The sequence below is a fragment of the Oncorhynchus keta genome, chromosome 24 (assembly GCF_023373465.1).
Source record: "Oncorhynchus keta strain PuntledgeMale-10-30-2019 chromosome 24, Oket_V2, whole genome shotgun sequence".
NCBI lineage: Eukaryota > Metazoa > Chordata > Actinopteri > Salmoniformes > Salmonidae > Oncorhynchus > Oncorhynchus keta.
Window position 1 is genome coordinate 32,218,797 of NC_068444.1, and position 18,940 is coordinate 32,237,736.

At 42.6% G+C, this 18,940-nt stretch overlaps 1 protein-coding gene across 5 annotated transcripts in view; it reads right to left on the bottom strand.

The window, feature by feature from the left end:
* Window positions 1-18,940, bottom strand: part of LOC118357734 (protein shisa-6-like) — a 68,271-nt gene that overhangs the window by 10,259 nt on the left and 39,072 nt on the right. For 3 of the 5 annotated variants that reach the window (XM_052478156.1, XM_052478155.1, XM_052478154.1), the window contains exon 5: window positions 13,462-13,500. The exons of the other annotated variants lie outside the window; for them this stretch is intronic. In XM_052478156.1, the coding sequence (XP_052334116.1) occupies window positions 13,462-13,500 (39 nt within the window). The remainder of the gene's footprint in view (window positions 1-13,461; window positions 13,501-18,940) is intronic. 5 annotated transcript variants of the gene reach the window in all.

The window sequence follows — 18,940 nt, forward strand, 5'->3', positions numbered from 1 at the left end:
TGTGTGTGTGTCTGTGCAAGAGTGATCCAGGTGAAAAAGCAATGATACTGTAGATAGATGGAAGACACACCGTCGACCGAGTGCGGCCACCGTTGAGACACATTCATTTGGCTGTGTGCTGTTGTGCCTGTTTAATCATGCATTAGCAGTCACAGTGCTGAGAGGGGATAGATGATGCTCGTTCTCACATCATGGGTTTTAATATTTGTTATAGGAAGATGGAATGTGTCATCAGAGTAGGTGGGTGTGTATGTGCGTATTTTATTTCTATTGTGGAGAGAGAGACTGTTTGCAGACAAAGTGAAGTCACAGACGTGAGGGCAGGGTTTGGTTTGTGGAGAGAGAGACTGTTTGCAGACAAAGTGAAGTCACAGACGTGAGGGCAGGGTTTGGTTTGTGGAGAGAGAGACTGTTTGCAGACAAAGTGAAGTCACAGATGTGAGGGCAGGGTTTGGTTTGTGGAGAGAGAGACTGTTTGCAGACAAAGTGAAGTCACAGACGTGAGGGCAGGGTTTGCTGAATATATGAATGTATTTAATGTTCTTGAAAAGCACCAGACATAAAGAACACACACACGCACACACATGCACTGTGATCTCCATTTTAATTACATTGTGCCATAGCTGTAAAACCAAAACACTTTCCATTCACTTTTGTAGTTAATCCACACACAGTGCTGACACCCCAATCACACCTTTGAACTTCAGGCTTGGCCCCACACTGTCAGTGCCCAGATAGAGAAAGCACTGAGACCTCCATAGAGAAATAGAGAGAGCCAGTACTGCAGAGCTCCCCATAGTGAAAGCACTGAGACCTCCATAGAGAAATAGAGAGAGACAGTACTGCAGAGCTCCCCATAGAGAAAGCACTGAGACCTCCATAGAGAAATAGAGAGAGCCAGTACTGCAGAGCTCCCCATAGAGAAAGCACTGAGACCTCCATAGAGAAATAGAGAGAGCCAGTACTGCAGAGCTCCCCATAGTGAAAGCACTGAGACCTCCATAGAGAAATAGAGAGAACCAGTACTGCAGAGCTCCCCATAGAGAAAGCACTGAGACCTCCATAGAGAAATAGAGAAAGCCAGTACTGCAGAGCTCCCCATAGTGAAAGCACTGAGACCTCCATAGAGAAATAGAGAGAACCAGTACTGCAGAGCTCCCCATAGAGAAAGCACTGAGACCTCCATAGAGAAATAGAGAGAGCCAGTACTGCAGAGCTCCCCATAGTGAAAGCACTGAGACCTCCATAGAGAAATAGAGAGAGACAGTACTGCAGAGCTCCCCATAGAGAAAGCACTGAGACCTCCATAGAGAAATAGAGAGAACCAGTACTGCAGAGCTCCCCATAGTGAAAGCACTGAGACCTCCATAGAGAAATAGAGAGAGCCAGTACTGCAGAGCTCCCCATAGAGAAAGTGTAGACAGAGAGAAGTTTTGCTGAGTTAAGAGCCCCTGCACTGCACTGGGCCCTAATTAAGAAGGAAGAAGGACCAGTTCAATGATCCCGCTGTAATCGGGGGACCAATTAGTTGTGTTAAACACACACACCACAGCAAGCACATTGGTTCCTTGAAAGTTGTGGAAACTTATATTTTTTGGTTTCACATTGGTTGTGGGAACAAAGTCATACCAGTAAAATTGATTCTTTTTTTTTTACATTCTGAGGACAGAAGTGAACATTTAGCCTGTTCTGGGAACACTTATTTTTAGGTGGCAGGGAGGTTCAGAGAACGTGTTTGTCTGGTTCCTTGAATGTTTTCCTAGGAGAGTTTTCTAAAGGCTCTGAGAATGGAAATGATGTTCTTTTGAATAACTTCCTTCACTGAATGTTTCAATAGGACGTAATACCACTGCTAGCTTTTTCCAAGCACAGATAGGAACCATGAACATGTATTTCCTCAGGCATTAATCATGCAAACACATTTATGTTTTATTGTGACAAGGCATCTTTGGGATTCAAACCTATATTCTTCTGTTCTCTATCCATGGAATTAGTCCACTGCGCCACCAGGATGGAGCCAGCGCGCCATGTTTTTTTTACACATACAAAGCTGTTCATTTGAGTATATTCAAACAGACCCCATTTCAAAGGAAACAAGCACTCATTAAGATCAGGTGTGGCCAATTAGTGGGCGCGGCCAACACACCTGAACACACTTAGGATAGAGAGGGTTTTGTTGATGCTGAGAACGGAATTTATATTTTTTTAAATAACATTATTACTAAAGTTTTCTTGTGGTTTTAATGGAAAGTGTTCTCATGATTCTAAGAAAGGAATGTTTGTTTTTAATAACATTATTAGAATGTTCTCTGAATATTACTTACCCACGAACAGGACCAAGCCTGGAATGCAGAGGAGTGTCTGCGCCTCGATCTAGGTTGGGCAAAACTTAACATGGTGGTGTTTGCCTTAGCAATCTCAATAGTACTCGATACCATCTACTGTATCTTGCCTATGCTGCTCTGTACCATCACTCATTCATATATCCTTATGTACATATTCTTTATCCCCTTACACTGTGTATAAGACAGTAGTTTTGGAATTGTTAGTTAGATTACTTGTTGGTTATTACTGCATTGTCGGAACTAGAAGCACAAGTATTTCGCTACACTCGCATTAACATCTGCTAACCATGTGTATGTGACAAATAAAATTTGATTTGATTTGGAATAAAGACCTCCTCCATTCCTTTCATTATTGAAAGAGATTTTGATGTCTCACATCTCAAAATAGGGCTACTTAATGTTAGATCCCTCACTTCCAAGGCAGTTATAGTCAATGAACTAATCACTGATAATAATCTTGATGTGATTGGGCTGACTGAAACATGGCTTAAGCCCAGTGCTAAATGAGGCCTCTCCTCCTGGTTACACTAGTGACCATATTCCCGCGCATCCCGCAGAGGTGTTGCTAACAATTACGATAGCATATTTCAATTTACAACAAAAAAAAGATTGCATTTTGCCTTTTGAGCTTCTTGTCATGAAATTCATGTAGCCTACTCAATCACTTTTTATAGCTACTGTTTACAGGCCTCCTGGGCCGTATACAGCGTTCCTCACTGAGTTCCCTGAATTCCTATCAGACCAGATAATATTCAAATCTTTGGTGACTTTAATATTCACATGGAAAAGTCCACAGACCCACTCCAAAAGGCTTTCAGAGCCATCATGGACTCCAACATTTTGTCCAACATGTTTCCGGACCTACTCACTGCCACAGTCATACTCTGGACCTAGTTTTGTCCAGTGGAATAAATATTGTGGATCTTAATCTTTTTCCTGATAATCCTGGACTATCCCATTTTATTAAGCTGTTGTGCTGCGACTCACTGCCTTCCCGAAGACAAACAATGTATACGAAATGCTTCCGTCTGGTTTTAGACCCCATCATAGCACCTAGACTGCACTTGTGAAGGTGGTAAATTACCTTTAAATGGTGTCAGACCAAGGCTCTGCATCTGTCCTTGTGCACATTCTTTTGGAGAGATTTGAAACCCAAATTGGTCTACACGGACAAGTTCTTGCCTGGTTTAGATATTATCTGTCGGAAAGGTATCAGTTTATCTCTGTGGTTGGTTTGTCCTCTGACAAATCAACTGTAAATGTCGGTGTTCCTCAAGGTTCCGTTTAAGGACCACTTGTTTTCACTATATATTTTACCTTTTGGTGATGTCATTCGGAAACATAATGTTAACTTTCACTGCTATGCTGACGATACACAGCTGTACATTTTGACAAAACACGGGTGAAGCCCCAAAATTGCCCTCCCTGGAAGCCTGTGTTTCAGACATTATGAAGTGGATGGCGGCAAACGTTTTACTTTTACACTCAAAACAGAGATGCTAGTTCTAGGCCCCAAGAAACAAATGGATCTTCTGTTGGATATGACAATTAATCTTGATGGTTGTACAGTCATCTGAAATAAAACTGTGATGGATCTCGCATTACTCTGGACCCTGATCTCTCTTTTGACAAACATATCAAGAATATTTCAAGGACAGATTTGTCCATCTTCGTAACATTGCAAAAATCTGAAACTTTCTGTCCAACAATTATGTAGGAAAATTAATCCATGCTTTTGTCACTTCTCGATTAGGCTACTGCAATGCTCTACTTTCTGGCTACCCGGATAAAGCACTAAATAAACTTCCGTTAGTGCTTAAAATGGTTGCTAGAATCTTGACTAGAACAAAAAAATGTGATCATATTACTCCAGTGCTAGCCTCTCTATACTGGCTTCCTGTTGATTTCAAGGTTTTACTGCTAACCTACAAAGCATTACTTGGGATTGCTCCTACTTATCTTTCCGATTTGGTCCTGCGGTGCATACCTATGTCACAAGACGCAGGCCTCCTTACTGTCCCTAGAATTTCTAAGCAAACAGCTGGAGGCAGGGCTTTTTCCTAAAGAGCAACATTTTTATGGAATGGTCTGCCTATCCATGTGAGAGACGCAGACTCGGTCTCAACCTTTAAGGCTTTATTGAAGACTCATCTCTTCAGTAGGTCCTATGATTGAGTATAGTCTGGCCCAGGGGTGTGAAGATGAATGGAAAGGCAACGAACCACCCTTGCTGTCTCTGCCTGGCCGGTTCCCTTCTCTCCACTGGGATTCTCTGCCTCTAACCCTATTACAGGGGCTGAGTCACTGGCTTACTGGTGCTCTTCCATGCCGTCCCTAGGAGGGGTGCGTCATTTGAGTGGGTTGAGTCACTGACGTGATCTTTCTGTCCGTGTTGGCGTCTCCCCCACCCCCCGGGTTTGTGCCCTGTGGGAGATCTTCGTGGGCTATACTCGGCCTTGTCTCCGGGTAGTAAGATATCCCTCTAGTGGTGTGGGGGCTGTGCTTTGGCAAAGTGGGTGGGGTTATATCCTGCCTGTTTGCCCCCGTCTCAGGGTATCGCCAGACAGGACCACAGTGTCTCCTGACCCCAGTATTTATGCTGCAATAGTTTATGTGTTAGGGGGCTAGGTTCAGTCTGTTATATCTGGAGTATTTCTCCTGTCTTATCCGGTGTCCTGTGTTAATTTAAGTATGCTCCCTCTAATTCTCTCTTTCTCTTGGAGGACCTAAGTCCTAGGACCATGCCTCAGGACTACCTGGCCTGATAACTCCTTGCTGTCCCAGTCCACCTGGTCCTGCTACTGCTCCAGTTTCAGCTGTTCTGCCTGCTGCTATGGAACCCTGACCTGTTCACTGGATGTGATACCTTGTCCCGGACCTGCTGTTTTTGGAATCTCTCTACCACACCTGTTGTTTCTAACTCTGAATGATCGGCTATGAAAAGCCAACTGACATTTACTCCTGAGGTGCTGACTTGTTGCACCCTCTACAACCACTGTGATTATTATTATCTGACCCTGCTGGTCATCTATGAACTTTTTAACATCTTGGCCATATACTGTTATAATCTCTTCCACCAGTGTAAGACTGGCTGGACTGGCCACCAGTCCTACACTGGTGGCCAGTCCAGCTAGAAGAGGACTGGCCACCCCTCAGAGCCTGGTTCATCTCTAGGTTTCTTCCTAGAGAGGGAGTTTTTCCAAGCCACCGTGCTTCTACCCCTGCATTGCTTGCTGTTTGGGGTTTTAGGCTGGGTTTGTGTACAGCACTTTGAGATATCAGCTGATGTACGAAGGGCTATATGAATACATTTGATTTGATTTGATTTGCTTTTGGGGATTTAGGTTGGGTTTCTGTTCAGCACTTTGTGACATCGGCTGATGTAAAAAGGGCTTTATAAATACATTTGATTGATTAATAAAGTTTTTTTTATGGAAAGTTATAACATTCTCGGGAACAATTTTAGAACGACTTTAAATAGAACAATGAGGAAACCTGTAGGAAACTTTTTTTCTGAAATACTGAAATTACAACAGAAAAACGTTTTTTTTTTTTTAGAACATTCCCAATGTCAAACCAGTTGGAGAATGTTCCTACAACTACCAAAATGTAAATTAAATGTAACCAAGCAATTTGTTTATGAATGTAGCTTGCTTGGGGTTAGGTAAAAGACCCAGTGTAGTCAAAAACATGACTTCTGGGTTTTAGATTATTTCCAAACTGTGAGGTAGGAATAATACTGTGAAATTGTGAAGCTGTTGATAATGCCCTTTTAGTGTAAAGGGCTGTTTGAAAAGACCGCCTGTTTTAGTGGGAGTTTGGCCTGCCTGGTGACATTAATAGACCGGTAAGAAAGAGAGTTCCAAACCTCTCTGTCAGTAACAGCCAGTTTCCAGTTTTCCTCTCTCCACTCCCAGACAGTTCTAGCAAAACCCTTGCTTGAGAAATTGCTCTTGCTAAGAAGCTTCAATTTTACCAATTGAAAACAATCACAGTAAGGTACTTCATTGTTACCCAGAAATGTTTTGATATTGAGATAAAAATGGCTGCATTGGCCCCTTTAAAGGAGGGACGGGCAAAATATTGTTGGATTTGAGTCATTTTAAAGACGCCTGCCTATTAGCTGTATCAGTTATTGGTTCTGCCAGCTGAATGAGAAGGAGAGAAGGAGATAAGCACAGGGACTGAGCATATAATTACACTGTATATTTATTATTCCTGATTGAGAGGTTAACCAGGTCTCCAATCTAAATTGATAAAATGGGTATTTTGTCTGTCTGCAACTTGATGACGCAGCTGTGCACTTTGTCTGTTGCCAGTCAAACAAAATGAGATGATAAACCCAGATTTATGCCGGCTTGTGTGGTTCCGTGAGGTATTTGACATCATTTCTCTTCCTGTAGGCACATATTGCATCATATTAATATTAATCAGTATTTTCACACCTGATACAGCACATGTGCGCCTGCATATTAACACCCAGATGGCTCAACACTTACTCACTATCCTGACATAACTTATCCTATCACACAAATCATGACATCCGGGAATGTAAGATAAGTGGTAAGTTAACACCTTAACACTAATGCTAACCGCACTAATATGGCACAATTGGTGCATAAACACCTAGTAATGTATAGCCCACCAATAAATAGCTTAGCATCACTCTCCTTCAAACTGGATGCGGCAATCTGAGCACATTGTTAAAGCTCAGGGCTTAAGAATCCTTCTAAACTTCCCATTAATGTTAATGACATCCTGTGAGAACCTCAGTAATGAGGACACACCAACCTTCAGTAATGAGGACACTCCAACCCTCAGTAATGAGGACACGCCAACCTTCAGTAATGAGGACACGCCAACCTTCAGTAATGAGAACACTCCAACCTTCAGTAATGAGGACACTCCAACCTTCAGTAATGAGGACACGCCAACCTTCAGTAATGAGGACACGCCAACCTTCAGTAATGAGGACACGCCAACCTTCAGTAATGAGGACACGCCAACCTTCAGTAATGAGGACACGCCAACCTTCAGTAATGAGAACACTCCAAACCTCAGTAATGAGGACACGCCAACCTTCAGTAATGAGGACACGCCAACCTTCAGTAATGAGAACACTCCAACCTTCAGTAATGAGGACACGCCAACCTTCAGTAATGAGAACACTCCAACCCTCAGTAATGAGGACACGCCAACCTTCAGTAATGAGAACACTCCAAACCTCAGTAATGAGGACACGCCAACCTTCAGTAATGAGGACACGCCAACCTTCAGTAATGTGAACACTCCAACCTTCAGTAATGAGGACACGCCAACCTTCAGTAATGAGAACACTCCAAACCTCAGTAATGAGAACACTCCAACCCTCAGTAATGAGGACACGCCAACTTTCAGTAATGAGGACACGCCAACCTTCAGTAATGAGAACACTCCAACCCCAGTAATGAGAACACTCCAACCCTCAGTAATGAGAACACTCCAACCCTCAGTAATGAGAACACGCCAACCTTCAGTAATGAGAACACTCCAACCCTCAGTAATGAGGACACGCCAACCTTCAGTAATGAGGACACTCCAACCTTCAGTAATGAGAACACTCCAACCTTCAGTAATGAGAACACTCCAACCCTCAGTAATGAGAACACTCCAACCCTCAGTAATGAGGACACTCCAACCCTCAGTAATGAGAACACTCCAACCGTCAGTAATGAGAACACTCCAACCGTCAGTAATGAGGACACTCCAAACCTCAGTAATGAGAACACTCCAACCCTCAGTCATCAGTGTTCCCTTTGAAAAGAGAAAAACAGAAAACAAACAAGGTCATCAGTGAGCAGAGGGTGAGCAGCTGTGTATCTATCCCCTATCCCCTCTCTCTCCTCCACCCAACCCAGAGATGGGTCCCTAACATCCCCTCCAGAGCCCCTCTGGGTGTAGCAGAGTTGGTGTACGCAAACTCTTCTCCTTTCCTCCCAATACAAAAGACCGTTCGGAAACACAGTCATGCAACAACTTCCACATTCTCAGGCAATTTGAACCCTTTCACATATAAATTTTAGTTTTGGGATGATTTTGGTTATCATAAGGGTATCATAATTGCCTGACTGTCTGACTATACAATTTCACTTAATATGAGTGAAAATTATAGGATGACATTTGGTGTAATTGCTCAACCCCTGCCTGATCTTTTCGTTCTAAATAATGTGCAATGACATTTTCACAGATGCATCTTCCATTTATTTTTCAGTATTTGAATAAACACGTGTGTATGTACATGCGCCTGTGCGAGAGGGTGTCAGACCAGGGGTCTCTCTATCCTATTGGCTTTGTTGACATCGAAACACTGCCAACACATCTACCCTGCCCTTCTCGCCCCCTCTCCTCCCTCTCTTTTCCACCTCGCCGCGCCATGGGGCTGAGAGCCACTGTGGACTTGGCATTTAACAACTGACAAAGAGTGTTAACATTTAATCGCTAAATGTTAACTGCCAGCTTGACTCAGTACGGCGGGCGGGGAGACTTTATTTGACCAATGGATGGAACTTCTGTCTCGTTCTGCCTTCCTCTCATCCCAACTGTGGAAACAGCTTATTTCTGACCCAATTGTGGGACCAGCGATACTGGTTATGAAGTTATATCTAATGCTGCTGCCTCCAAATGTAGACCTATAGAACTCATTTTAGACTCAGTGTGCCTAAGTCTCTGGGTGTTAGACTTATGTACAGCCAGACTTTTATAGACTATAGGCTAATCATTTAGAACCTGACCTAGATTAACTGGTAGAAGACTATGCCAGCTGATGGGATAATTAAAGTCAGTGGGGCAAACATATTTTGTTCATAAGAGGTAATCATATACAGTAGCCTACAGGATATAGAAGGGCAAGTAGTATTAGCCTGTTCTAGAATGCCAGTAAGACATGACAGAATAACAGTAAGAAGTGCCCGTTGTCATGTAAAAATCCTCCCAGCGTGAAATAGTTCCCAATCGTTCTGATTGTGTTGTGATTGTAACGTCATGTTGTAAAAATCCTCCCAGCGTGAAATAGTTCCCAATCGTTCTGATTGTGTTGTGATTGTAACGTCATGCTGTAAAACTTCTCCCAGCGTGAAAATGTTTCCAGTTCAATAATTGCACGTGCGTCTCTTTATGTGGATGGCTGAGCTTGTGCGGATGTTTCTCTCACACCCTCCCGTAGTGCCAACGTCTTTGTAATCGCAAAAGATCTCTCCTCACATCAACCCTCGGGACATTGACGCGCGAGTCTGGGTGTTTATATGCTGACCTCACGCCTCAACAAGCTTCAATACTCCTGGCCACCATTGATTGGCAGATGTGTGAAACAAATGTGCGTGCCCACAGAGCAGTTGTTCAAGGTCGAGGAAGGGTGTGAGAGAAACATGCGGGCTGCGTTTCAAACTCATTCAAGATACACCCTCGTCCACATACCCTCATTCCCTTGGGGGAATCTCCGCGGCCATATTTGTCGTCGGTCCAAACGATTAGCCAAGCAAGGGAAATTTGCAACGTAAGCGCCTCAGCCCTCGTTTTTAATGGAGTTTGCGAGTGTACAATTGTGTTCACTTCGGGGCCTGAAACACCACATAATTCAATTCACTATGATTGTACATCCGCTAAGAAAAGTCTGCAAAAACTTAAAACCTCAACGTCAAGATGGAGTCAGCATACAAGTGTAAGTAAAAAACAAATGTAAATAAGTTAGAAATGGTGCTACTAATGCACAAACACGTCTCGTAAAAGTAAGGATGCTTTTGTTTGGTTAGCTTCGGAAATTGTAGAAATAAAACATTTTAACATAGGCCGACTAATGTTATTTAGCTAATTAATTTTCTAGCTATCATACAGTAGGTGTATATTTAAGCAATAAGGCCCAAGGGGGTGTGGTATATAGCCAGTATACCACAGCTAAGGACTGTTCTTATGCATGACGCAATGCGGAGTACCTGGATATAGCCCTTAGCTGTGGTATATTGGCCATATACCACAATCCCCTAAGGTACCTTATTGCTTTTATAAACTGGTTACAAATGTAATTAAAGCAGTAAAAATAAATGTTTTGTCATACCCATGGAATACGGTCTGATATCCCACGGCTGTCAGCCAATCAACATTCAGGGCTCGAACCACCCAGTTTATAACAATATATTATATATTTAATGTAAGTAGACATGCAATCATAATTGACTGTAGCACATATAAAGCACCCACAAGCTACCGGTGGCTGAAAACACAATCATCGCAGGATGAACGAGTGACGAATTTACGGGCAAGGGTGGTCCATTTAAAAATCATTCCTCCCTCGCCTCTTTCCCAGCAAGTGTATACTCATCATACGTCATGATACGTCATCAGAAGCATCCACTTAATTTAAGGGCTGAGGGAAGAGGGTGTGTCTGCAACATTGAAGGTCCCCAAGAACAGTGGCCTCCATCATTCTTAAATGAAAGAAGTTTGGATCCACCAAGACTCTTCCTAGAGCTTCACAAACTGAGCAATTGGCGGAGAAGGGCCTTGGTCAGGGAGGTGACCAAGAACCTGATGGTAAAATGTTCACACTGGGAGAAATTTTACAGCATGACGTTACAGTCAGAAAGATTGGGGACTATTTCAGGCTGGGAAGATGTTTACATGACAGGTGGCAGGTAGCCTAGCGGTTAAGAGCTTTGGGCAAGTAACTGAAAGGTTGCCGGTTCGAATCCCCCGACGGACTAGGAAAAAAATATGCAAGGTACTGAACCTTAATTGCTCCTGTAAGTCGCTCTGGTTAAGAGCATCTGCTAATTAACTGAAATGTAAGTGCCAGTTTTAGAATGGTAGCGAGCATTTCATTGTCAGTGTCTCATCTCTCTCAATAACCCAAAGGCATTTAAGGCTCACTTGCTGCTATAAATGCCAATCTCTGGTGACAAATGTGTGTTCATTTAGCAATATGATGGACGCTGAACAATAATCTACCAGAGTGACCCTGTGTTGTCACATAATACTTTAAAAAAAAAATCTTGTGTTCTAGACCTCCGAGGCCAGCGTTTCGCTGACATTTACAGAGACCTTGAGAGACCTCATAGTCTCTCTAGACAACGTAGAAGATAATGATGTTCACCACTATGTCTTGGCCTCCTCAAATCACATGGGACCAAGAAGAATAGACAATATGTCAGGATTCAGTAAATGGAAAAAAATACCTCATCCTCATATTTTCACACCCCAACTGTTCCGTTAGAACTATACTGATCAGAAAATATAAACGCAACATGCATACGAAGTTACTGAGTTGCAATTCATATCATTGAATGTATTAGACCCTAATGAATGGATTTCACATGACTGGGCAGGGGCGCAGCATAGGCTGCCACTCACTTGGGAGCCAGGTCCAGCTAATCAGAATGGGTTTATCCCCACAAAAAGGGATTTTGACAGAAATAGCCCTCGGTTTCATCAGCTGTCTGGGTGGCTGTTCTGGTGGACATTCCTGCAGTCAGCATGCCAATTGCAAGCTCCCTCAAAACTTGAGACATCTATGGCATTGTGTTGTGTGACAAAATTGCACATTTTAGAGTAGCCTTTTATTGTCCCCAGCATAAGGTCCACCTGTGTAATGATCATGCTGTTTAATCAGCTTCTTGATATGCCACACCTGTCAGGTGGATGGATTATCTTGGCAAAGGAGTAATGCGCACAAACAGGGATATAAACAAATTTGTGCACAAAATTTGAGAGAAATAAACTTTTTGTGCGTATGGAACATTTCTGGGATCTTTTATTTCAGCTCATGAAACATGGGACCAACACTTTACATGTTGCATTTATATTTTTGTTCAGTATAATAAAGTAATATCTCTCTCTGTGTAAATTCTTTTTTACATACCAGCTCCCTCGTAGTCCTTCAGACTGTTGGTTGTGAGGACAGAAGAAGGGTTGTAGTGTTGCTAGCAAGGATAAGCACAGATTTATCTGATGTCTTCTTTAAGTAATAAGAAGTAACATCATTCAAAGCTGCCTTTATCCATACCTCTAGAGATCTCCTCTTGGTATGCTGAGGACTGAAAGAGTCCAGGAGCATAGAACAAACAAACAAACAAACAAACAAACAAACAAACAAACAAACAAACAAACAAACAAACAAACAAACAAACAAACAAACAAACAAACAAACAAACATACATACATACATACATACATACATACATACATACATACATACATACATACATACATACATACATACATACATACATGGTATAGTACAGTATCTAGGACCTGGGTATAAATAGTATTTTTATCCCTTCAAACACTTAAGCTGCGGCTTGGTTCAGTGGAACCAATTAGATAGTCCCGAAAGTGCCAACAATACCAATCCAGTGCGCTGGGTGAGCTAAACCAAACACACTTAATGTATTTGAGAGAAAACACTGTTTTGACACAGGCCTGATGGTACAGTAGGTTAGGAAAATACGGACAGTATGGGACAGCTTGGGCTTATTAAGGCACAACACGATGGAATAGAAAACCACTTTACTTGTCAGGTCAACTGCAATGAAAATCATCAAGAGATTTTCTCATTTCCATTTCCACTAAGATCATCTTATAGCCTACTAATAGTACTTTAAAAAAAGTATTTTTTACATTTTTAGGGGTCACTGAAAGTGCCAGTATGGGTTAGTTGTGCTTGAGATTTTCTCTTTGGTTGATAGACCTTGCAAATCCACTGTGGGTGATTTTAATTAAGGAATTAGCTTTTTCAAAGGTTTCACAATATGTTTGAGATATTTCAATAAGACAAGATAAACTCCTCATCTTTGCAATTGACTCGACACTGATCTAGATGGTCTGCAGCGAATGTACACAAACAGATGTCACACATGATCCACCACACACAGTGACAGGAGCTAGAGGTCAAAGGTTAAAGGTCAGACAGAGGTCAAGGAGAGACACAGAACACTCAAGGTAAAAGTCACCGCTCACCACAGATATAGGATCAGATTACCTTAGCCCAAATCCTAGCCTAACTATTAGGAAGTTGATATAAGCTCTGACCGTGTATCAGTGGTTAGGAGCAACCTTTACCTATTCCACACACAACGGCCATTCCTACCATGGTGGCTTTGGGAGCGGACGGGCCAATGCTTTTCACCTAGAATACAGAAGGAACCAGGCACAGTAAGTAGTGGAGAGGACAGAGTTTACAGCATATCAAACCAAGAGAGGAGAGCCAGATAGAGCAACAGAATACAGCTGAAACATCAGAACATATTATATATTTTCTTTCAAATGTCACATTTGCCAATCAAATAAAGACATGGTATTGTACAGATCACTTCATATGATCACATAAGTAGAAATGAATGCGGGACATTTGATCAGCCCTTACTAAAGGTTATGCCACACACTCCAAGTAAAATACAGCTAACAGTAGACTGAACACTACGCTACTAGATTAGGTAAAAGGAGGTAAAGATTGAAGGTTATACGCGTATAAACGAGATGAAATGTGAGGCAGAATGAAGGTTGGAGGAATTACGAGAGAAGAAGGGCTGCAGGTTAAAAGGATGGCAAAGAAGGTACAGATCCAATACTAGAGGAGTAGAAAGGGGGGAGATGAAATGGAGAGATGAAAGAGACGAGGAGATGTAGAAGTCAGCTGTGTTCTGTACACCATGTTATCACCGAGGCGTGTGCACACACGCACACCCACCCACGCATGCATGCACACGCGCATGCATGCACACACATTGTTGGGTGTGAGGGTCCAGCCATGCGAAACTTTGATCCATCATTATAGATGATGGATCAGCTCCTCATACAGGCTGCCTGTACACACAGCAACAGATACTGATATTTAAAAATATTGGTTACAACCTTATTCTAAAATGTAATAAATAGTTGTTTTTCCTCATCAATCTACACAAAAAAACATAATGACAAAGCAAAAACAGGTTTTTAGAAATGTTTACTAATTTATAAAAAATGATAAACTGAAATATCTCATTTACATAAGTATTCAGACTCTTTACTCAGTCCTTTGTTGAAACACCTTTGCAGGCAATTACAGCCTCGAATCATCTGGGGTATGACGGTACAAGCTTGGCACACCTGTATTTTGGTAGTTTCTCCCATTCTTCTCTGCAGATCCTCTCAAGCTGTGTCAGGTTGGATGGGGAGCGTTGCTGCACAGCTATTTTCAGGTCTCTTCAGAGATGTTCGATTGGGTTCAAGTCCTGGTTCTGGCTGGGCCACTCAAGGATATTCAGAGACTTGTCCCGCAGCTACTCCTGCGATGTCTTGGCTGTGTGCTTAGGGTCGTTGTCCTGTTAGAAGGTGAACTTTGCCCCAGTCTGAGGTCCTGAGCGCTCTGGAGCAGGTTTTCATCAAGGATGTCTCTGTACTTTGCTTCGTTCATCTTTGCCTCGATCCTGCCGGTCCCTGCCACTGAAAAACACCCCTGCAGCATGATGCTGCAACCACCATGCTTCACTGTAGGGATGGTGCCCGGTTTTCTCCAGATGTGACACTTGGCATTCAGGCCAAAGAGTTAAATCTTGGTTTCATCAGACCAGTTTTGGCAAACTCCAAGCGGGCTGTCATGTACCTTTTACTGAGGAGTGGCTTCCGTCTGACCACTCTATCAAGGCCTGATTGGTGGAATGCTGCAGAGATAGTTGTCATTTTGGAAGGTTCTCCCATCTCCACAGAGGAACTCTGGAGCTCTGTCAGAGTGACCATCGGGTTCTTGGTCACCTCCCTGACCAAGGCCCTTCTCCCCCGATTGCTCATTTTGTGAAGCTCTAGGAGGAGTCTTGGTGGATCCAAACTTCTTTCATTTAAGAATGATGGAGGCCACTGTTCTTGGGGACCTTCAATACTGCATACATTTTTTGGTACCATTCCCCAGATTTGTGCCTCGAAACAATTCTGTCTCGGAGCTCTACGGACAATTCCTTTGACTTCATGGCTTGATTTTTGCTCTAACATGCACTATCAATTGTGGGACCTTATATAGACAGGTGTGTACCTTTCCAAATCATGTCCAATCAATTGAATTTACCACAGATGGACTCCAATCAAGTTTTAGAAACAGCTCAAGGTTGATCAAATGGAAACAGGATGCACCTGAGCTCAATTTCGAGTCGCATCGCAAAGGGTCTGAATACTTATGTAAATAAGGTATTTCTGTTTTTTTGTTTTTATAAATTTGCAAAAATGTGTGATTATGGGCTATTGTGTGTAGATTGCTGAGGATATTTTTTATTTAATCAATTGTAGAATAAGGCTGTAACGTAGGAAAATGTGGACAAAGTCAAGGGGTCTGAATACTTTCAGGATGCTCTGTGGGCCTACGTTCCCCACCTCTAAATGCCTAGCAACACACACACACACACACACACACTGATTTGTTAAGTAGTTAAGTAGTAGTATGAATAAGTTACAACCCAACACAGCCCTGACCTCACTATGACCAGATACATCCCAGAACAGGTCAGCTAGTGTGTTGCTGTGCATACATGTGTGTTGAGGTGGGAAGGCACATTAATAATACAGACATACAAACGCTTTAAGTGACTTGAAGCCTTGACCTAAAGAGCTAATGGAATGCTATGGCCCGATGTCTAACACACTGAAATCAGTTTGAGCTGTGGAAAGCCAAAGAGAGATACAAATATCCAGCATGGTACCCTATTTCCTATTGTGCACTACTTTTCACCAGAATCTTATTGGTATGGATCTACAGTACATGTAAGACATTGGGCTGTGTCCCAAATAGCACTTTATTCTCTATGTAGTAACCTGGTTGAAAGTAGTGCACTACATACAGTAGGTAATACATTTGGGTTGCAGATTTGGACTTATATGTACTTCCATATCTATATTTACTACATTAGAGACATTCTGTTCAATCCTAAATGGATTGTATTGATTATTCCATGTCTATTCGTGGCTAACTTCTGTTCATTGACAGTTTGGAAGAATGATGCCCCCTTAGGTCACATTGTTTAACAATCTGTATCCTTTGTTTCACCTATATCTACTGCTGACAGGTAGGGAGAGATGATGTCATTCACAAGTCAATGGTCAATGGGTTCATTCCGATTGGCAGCTTTGGCTGAATCTTTAGTCTTGGGTTTTTGGCCGTGTGTACACTTCAGTACAGGGAGTCTATAGCTGCACCACAACGAACCAAACAAACCCACTGGGGGGGACTGATTGCAGGGGCGTCATTCACCCCAGAGATCTGAGGGGACAAAAAGTATGTGAGGATGGCTGTGGGGTGGTCCGGAGGGAAGCTAGGCCCCCTCGACCATAAGTTGGAGAATTTAGCATTTTTCAAACACGTGAAAACAGCTTTTTCCTTCAATCTAGAGCCATAAGCATTATGCTTAATACTATGAACTCTTGAGCTGTATCCTGGTGGTTGTTTATTTAAAGTATCTGGATATGCTTCTCTGCTTCTGCTTCTGCTAAAATCTTGGTGAAAGATTGAAAGGAATGTGAGACTTCTGTACTTGCTTTTCTAAAGTCGACCAAACTTGCCAGCAGACATGCCAGCTACGATAGTTAGACTAGCTAGATACTCTAAATGCATTGATACCCTGAAATGTCTTCTTGGTAGCTAGTTATGAGAGTGGGACATTGGGAACAACAACAACTAAAACTATTTTAAACAGGACAAATCTGAGGAGGCACATAGTCCTGTTCCTCCTTAGGGCAGGAGGCCTCTGACTGGTTGAATCAACGCGGTTTCAACATCATTTCAATAAAGCAATTCAATGTGATGACGTTGAATCAACATGGAAAAACTGATTGGATTTGCAAATAGTCATCAACGTCAGGGAGACATTTCAAAATGATTTTTTTTCTTTTTAATTCACACTCGTTGACAACTCAACCAAATGTAAATCAACGCTAGACGCTGAAATGACGCCTGTGCCAATGGGACTGCAGTGAATGCTATCGTGACTAAAGCAACAGAGATGTCACCGCCCTGAGGGAGACCCTCAAATGGCCAGCCGAGCTTGTCTACCGTCAGCGAGAGCCAATGTTTGCGAAGATTTTCATTTAGATTTGTGCTCAGGGTAAATACTTCTACAATGGCCCTGGTGTGTTACTCTAACCTGCTACTCCGGCCTCCACGGCAATATCTCTATAAGTCTGATGAAATCAATGAGCTGGAGTTAGCCTGCCTGGAGGTCATTTCAAGAACAAATGTGTGGCTTTTTGCAAAACACACACATATAAAGGACGATTGGAGAGCTAGAATAACATTAAAAAATGCTTCTCTCCCTCCACGTCTCTTCTCCCTTTCCCTTCTACCTTTCCTCCTCCCCTTCCCAACCTTGCTATTTTCATTCCTCTCATCTCTCTCTTTTCTTCCTTTCTCTCCTCTGCCTCTCTCTCCTCCCCTCTGTCTTTCATTTATCACTCTTCAAAGTTCAGTCAGTTTGTTCTGTGTGAGCAACACTCGAGAGTCATTCAGCATATAGCATAATCAATTGGCACGGTGTTTCTTCTCTCCATCTCTCTCTGTCTCTCTCGCTCTCTCTCTGGTATAACAGAAACCAGGCTGGGACTGGGTGTGATGTCATGTACTGCATGTGTGAGTGAGTGTTTGTGTTTCTGCTTCCCTGCTGAGTGCGTTGGGCTGTTATCTCTCCCTCTGATATCTCATTACATTACATAACAAATCTGCCTGATAGCTAGCATTATCATCCTCCTACAGCACCAGAAGCCATGCGAGATGATTACATTGTTAATAGCGTCATATGTCTTTGATTTTTTTTTTAACACCACATATGCAGGTGTGTTGGTAGGACTCATATCACACCTGGGATTTGAGTCTCCTGTGGCACAGGTGAAAGAACACATTGAACCAATACAGAAGAACAGCAGTAGAAACGGATGTATTTGGATGGGCTTGAAGGTTTCAGTGAAAGTGTTTAAGCAAAAGATTTAGCTGCGTCGGAGCTCCCATAAAGAACAAATACCAGCCACTGATCCCTACTGTGTAGCTTATGCAAATCATACAAAGATACAGTCGATTTACAGAGGTTTAGAAGTGTGGTGCAAAATATGCATGTTTAAACTGATACAGTGGTTTGGGATCAGTCAGGCATCAAAGCGGATTGTGTTGGTGATAATTAACAGCAGCACAGAGCAAATGTGTTGTCAGAGTTTACCAGTCTGCTCTGAAACAAGCTTTCTTCATTAACTCTCCATCTAGCAGCAATCCCCCAAGCACAAATAGAAGACAGAGAGCAAGAGAGAGAGAGAGAGAGAGAGAGAGAGAGAGAGAGAGAGAGAGAGAGAGAGAGAGAGAGAGAGAGAGAGAGAGAGAGAGAGAGAGAGAGAGAGAGAGAGAGAGAGAGAGAGAGAGAGAGAGAGAGAGAGAGAGAGAGAGAGAGAGAGAGAGAGAGAGAGAGAGAGAGAGAGAGAGAGAGAGAGAGAGAGAGAGAGAGAGGGGTGGGGATAGAGAGAGAGAAAAAAAATATAAAGGTAAGTAGAGAGGGAGAGCGAGATTTGCTAAAAATGTATGTAGGGTGATCAAAGTGAAAAATGCTGTTTTAATTCCTGGAATCATA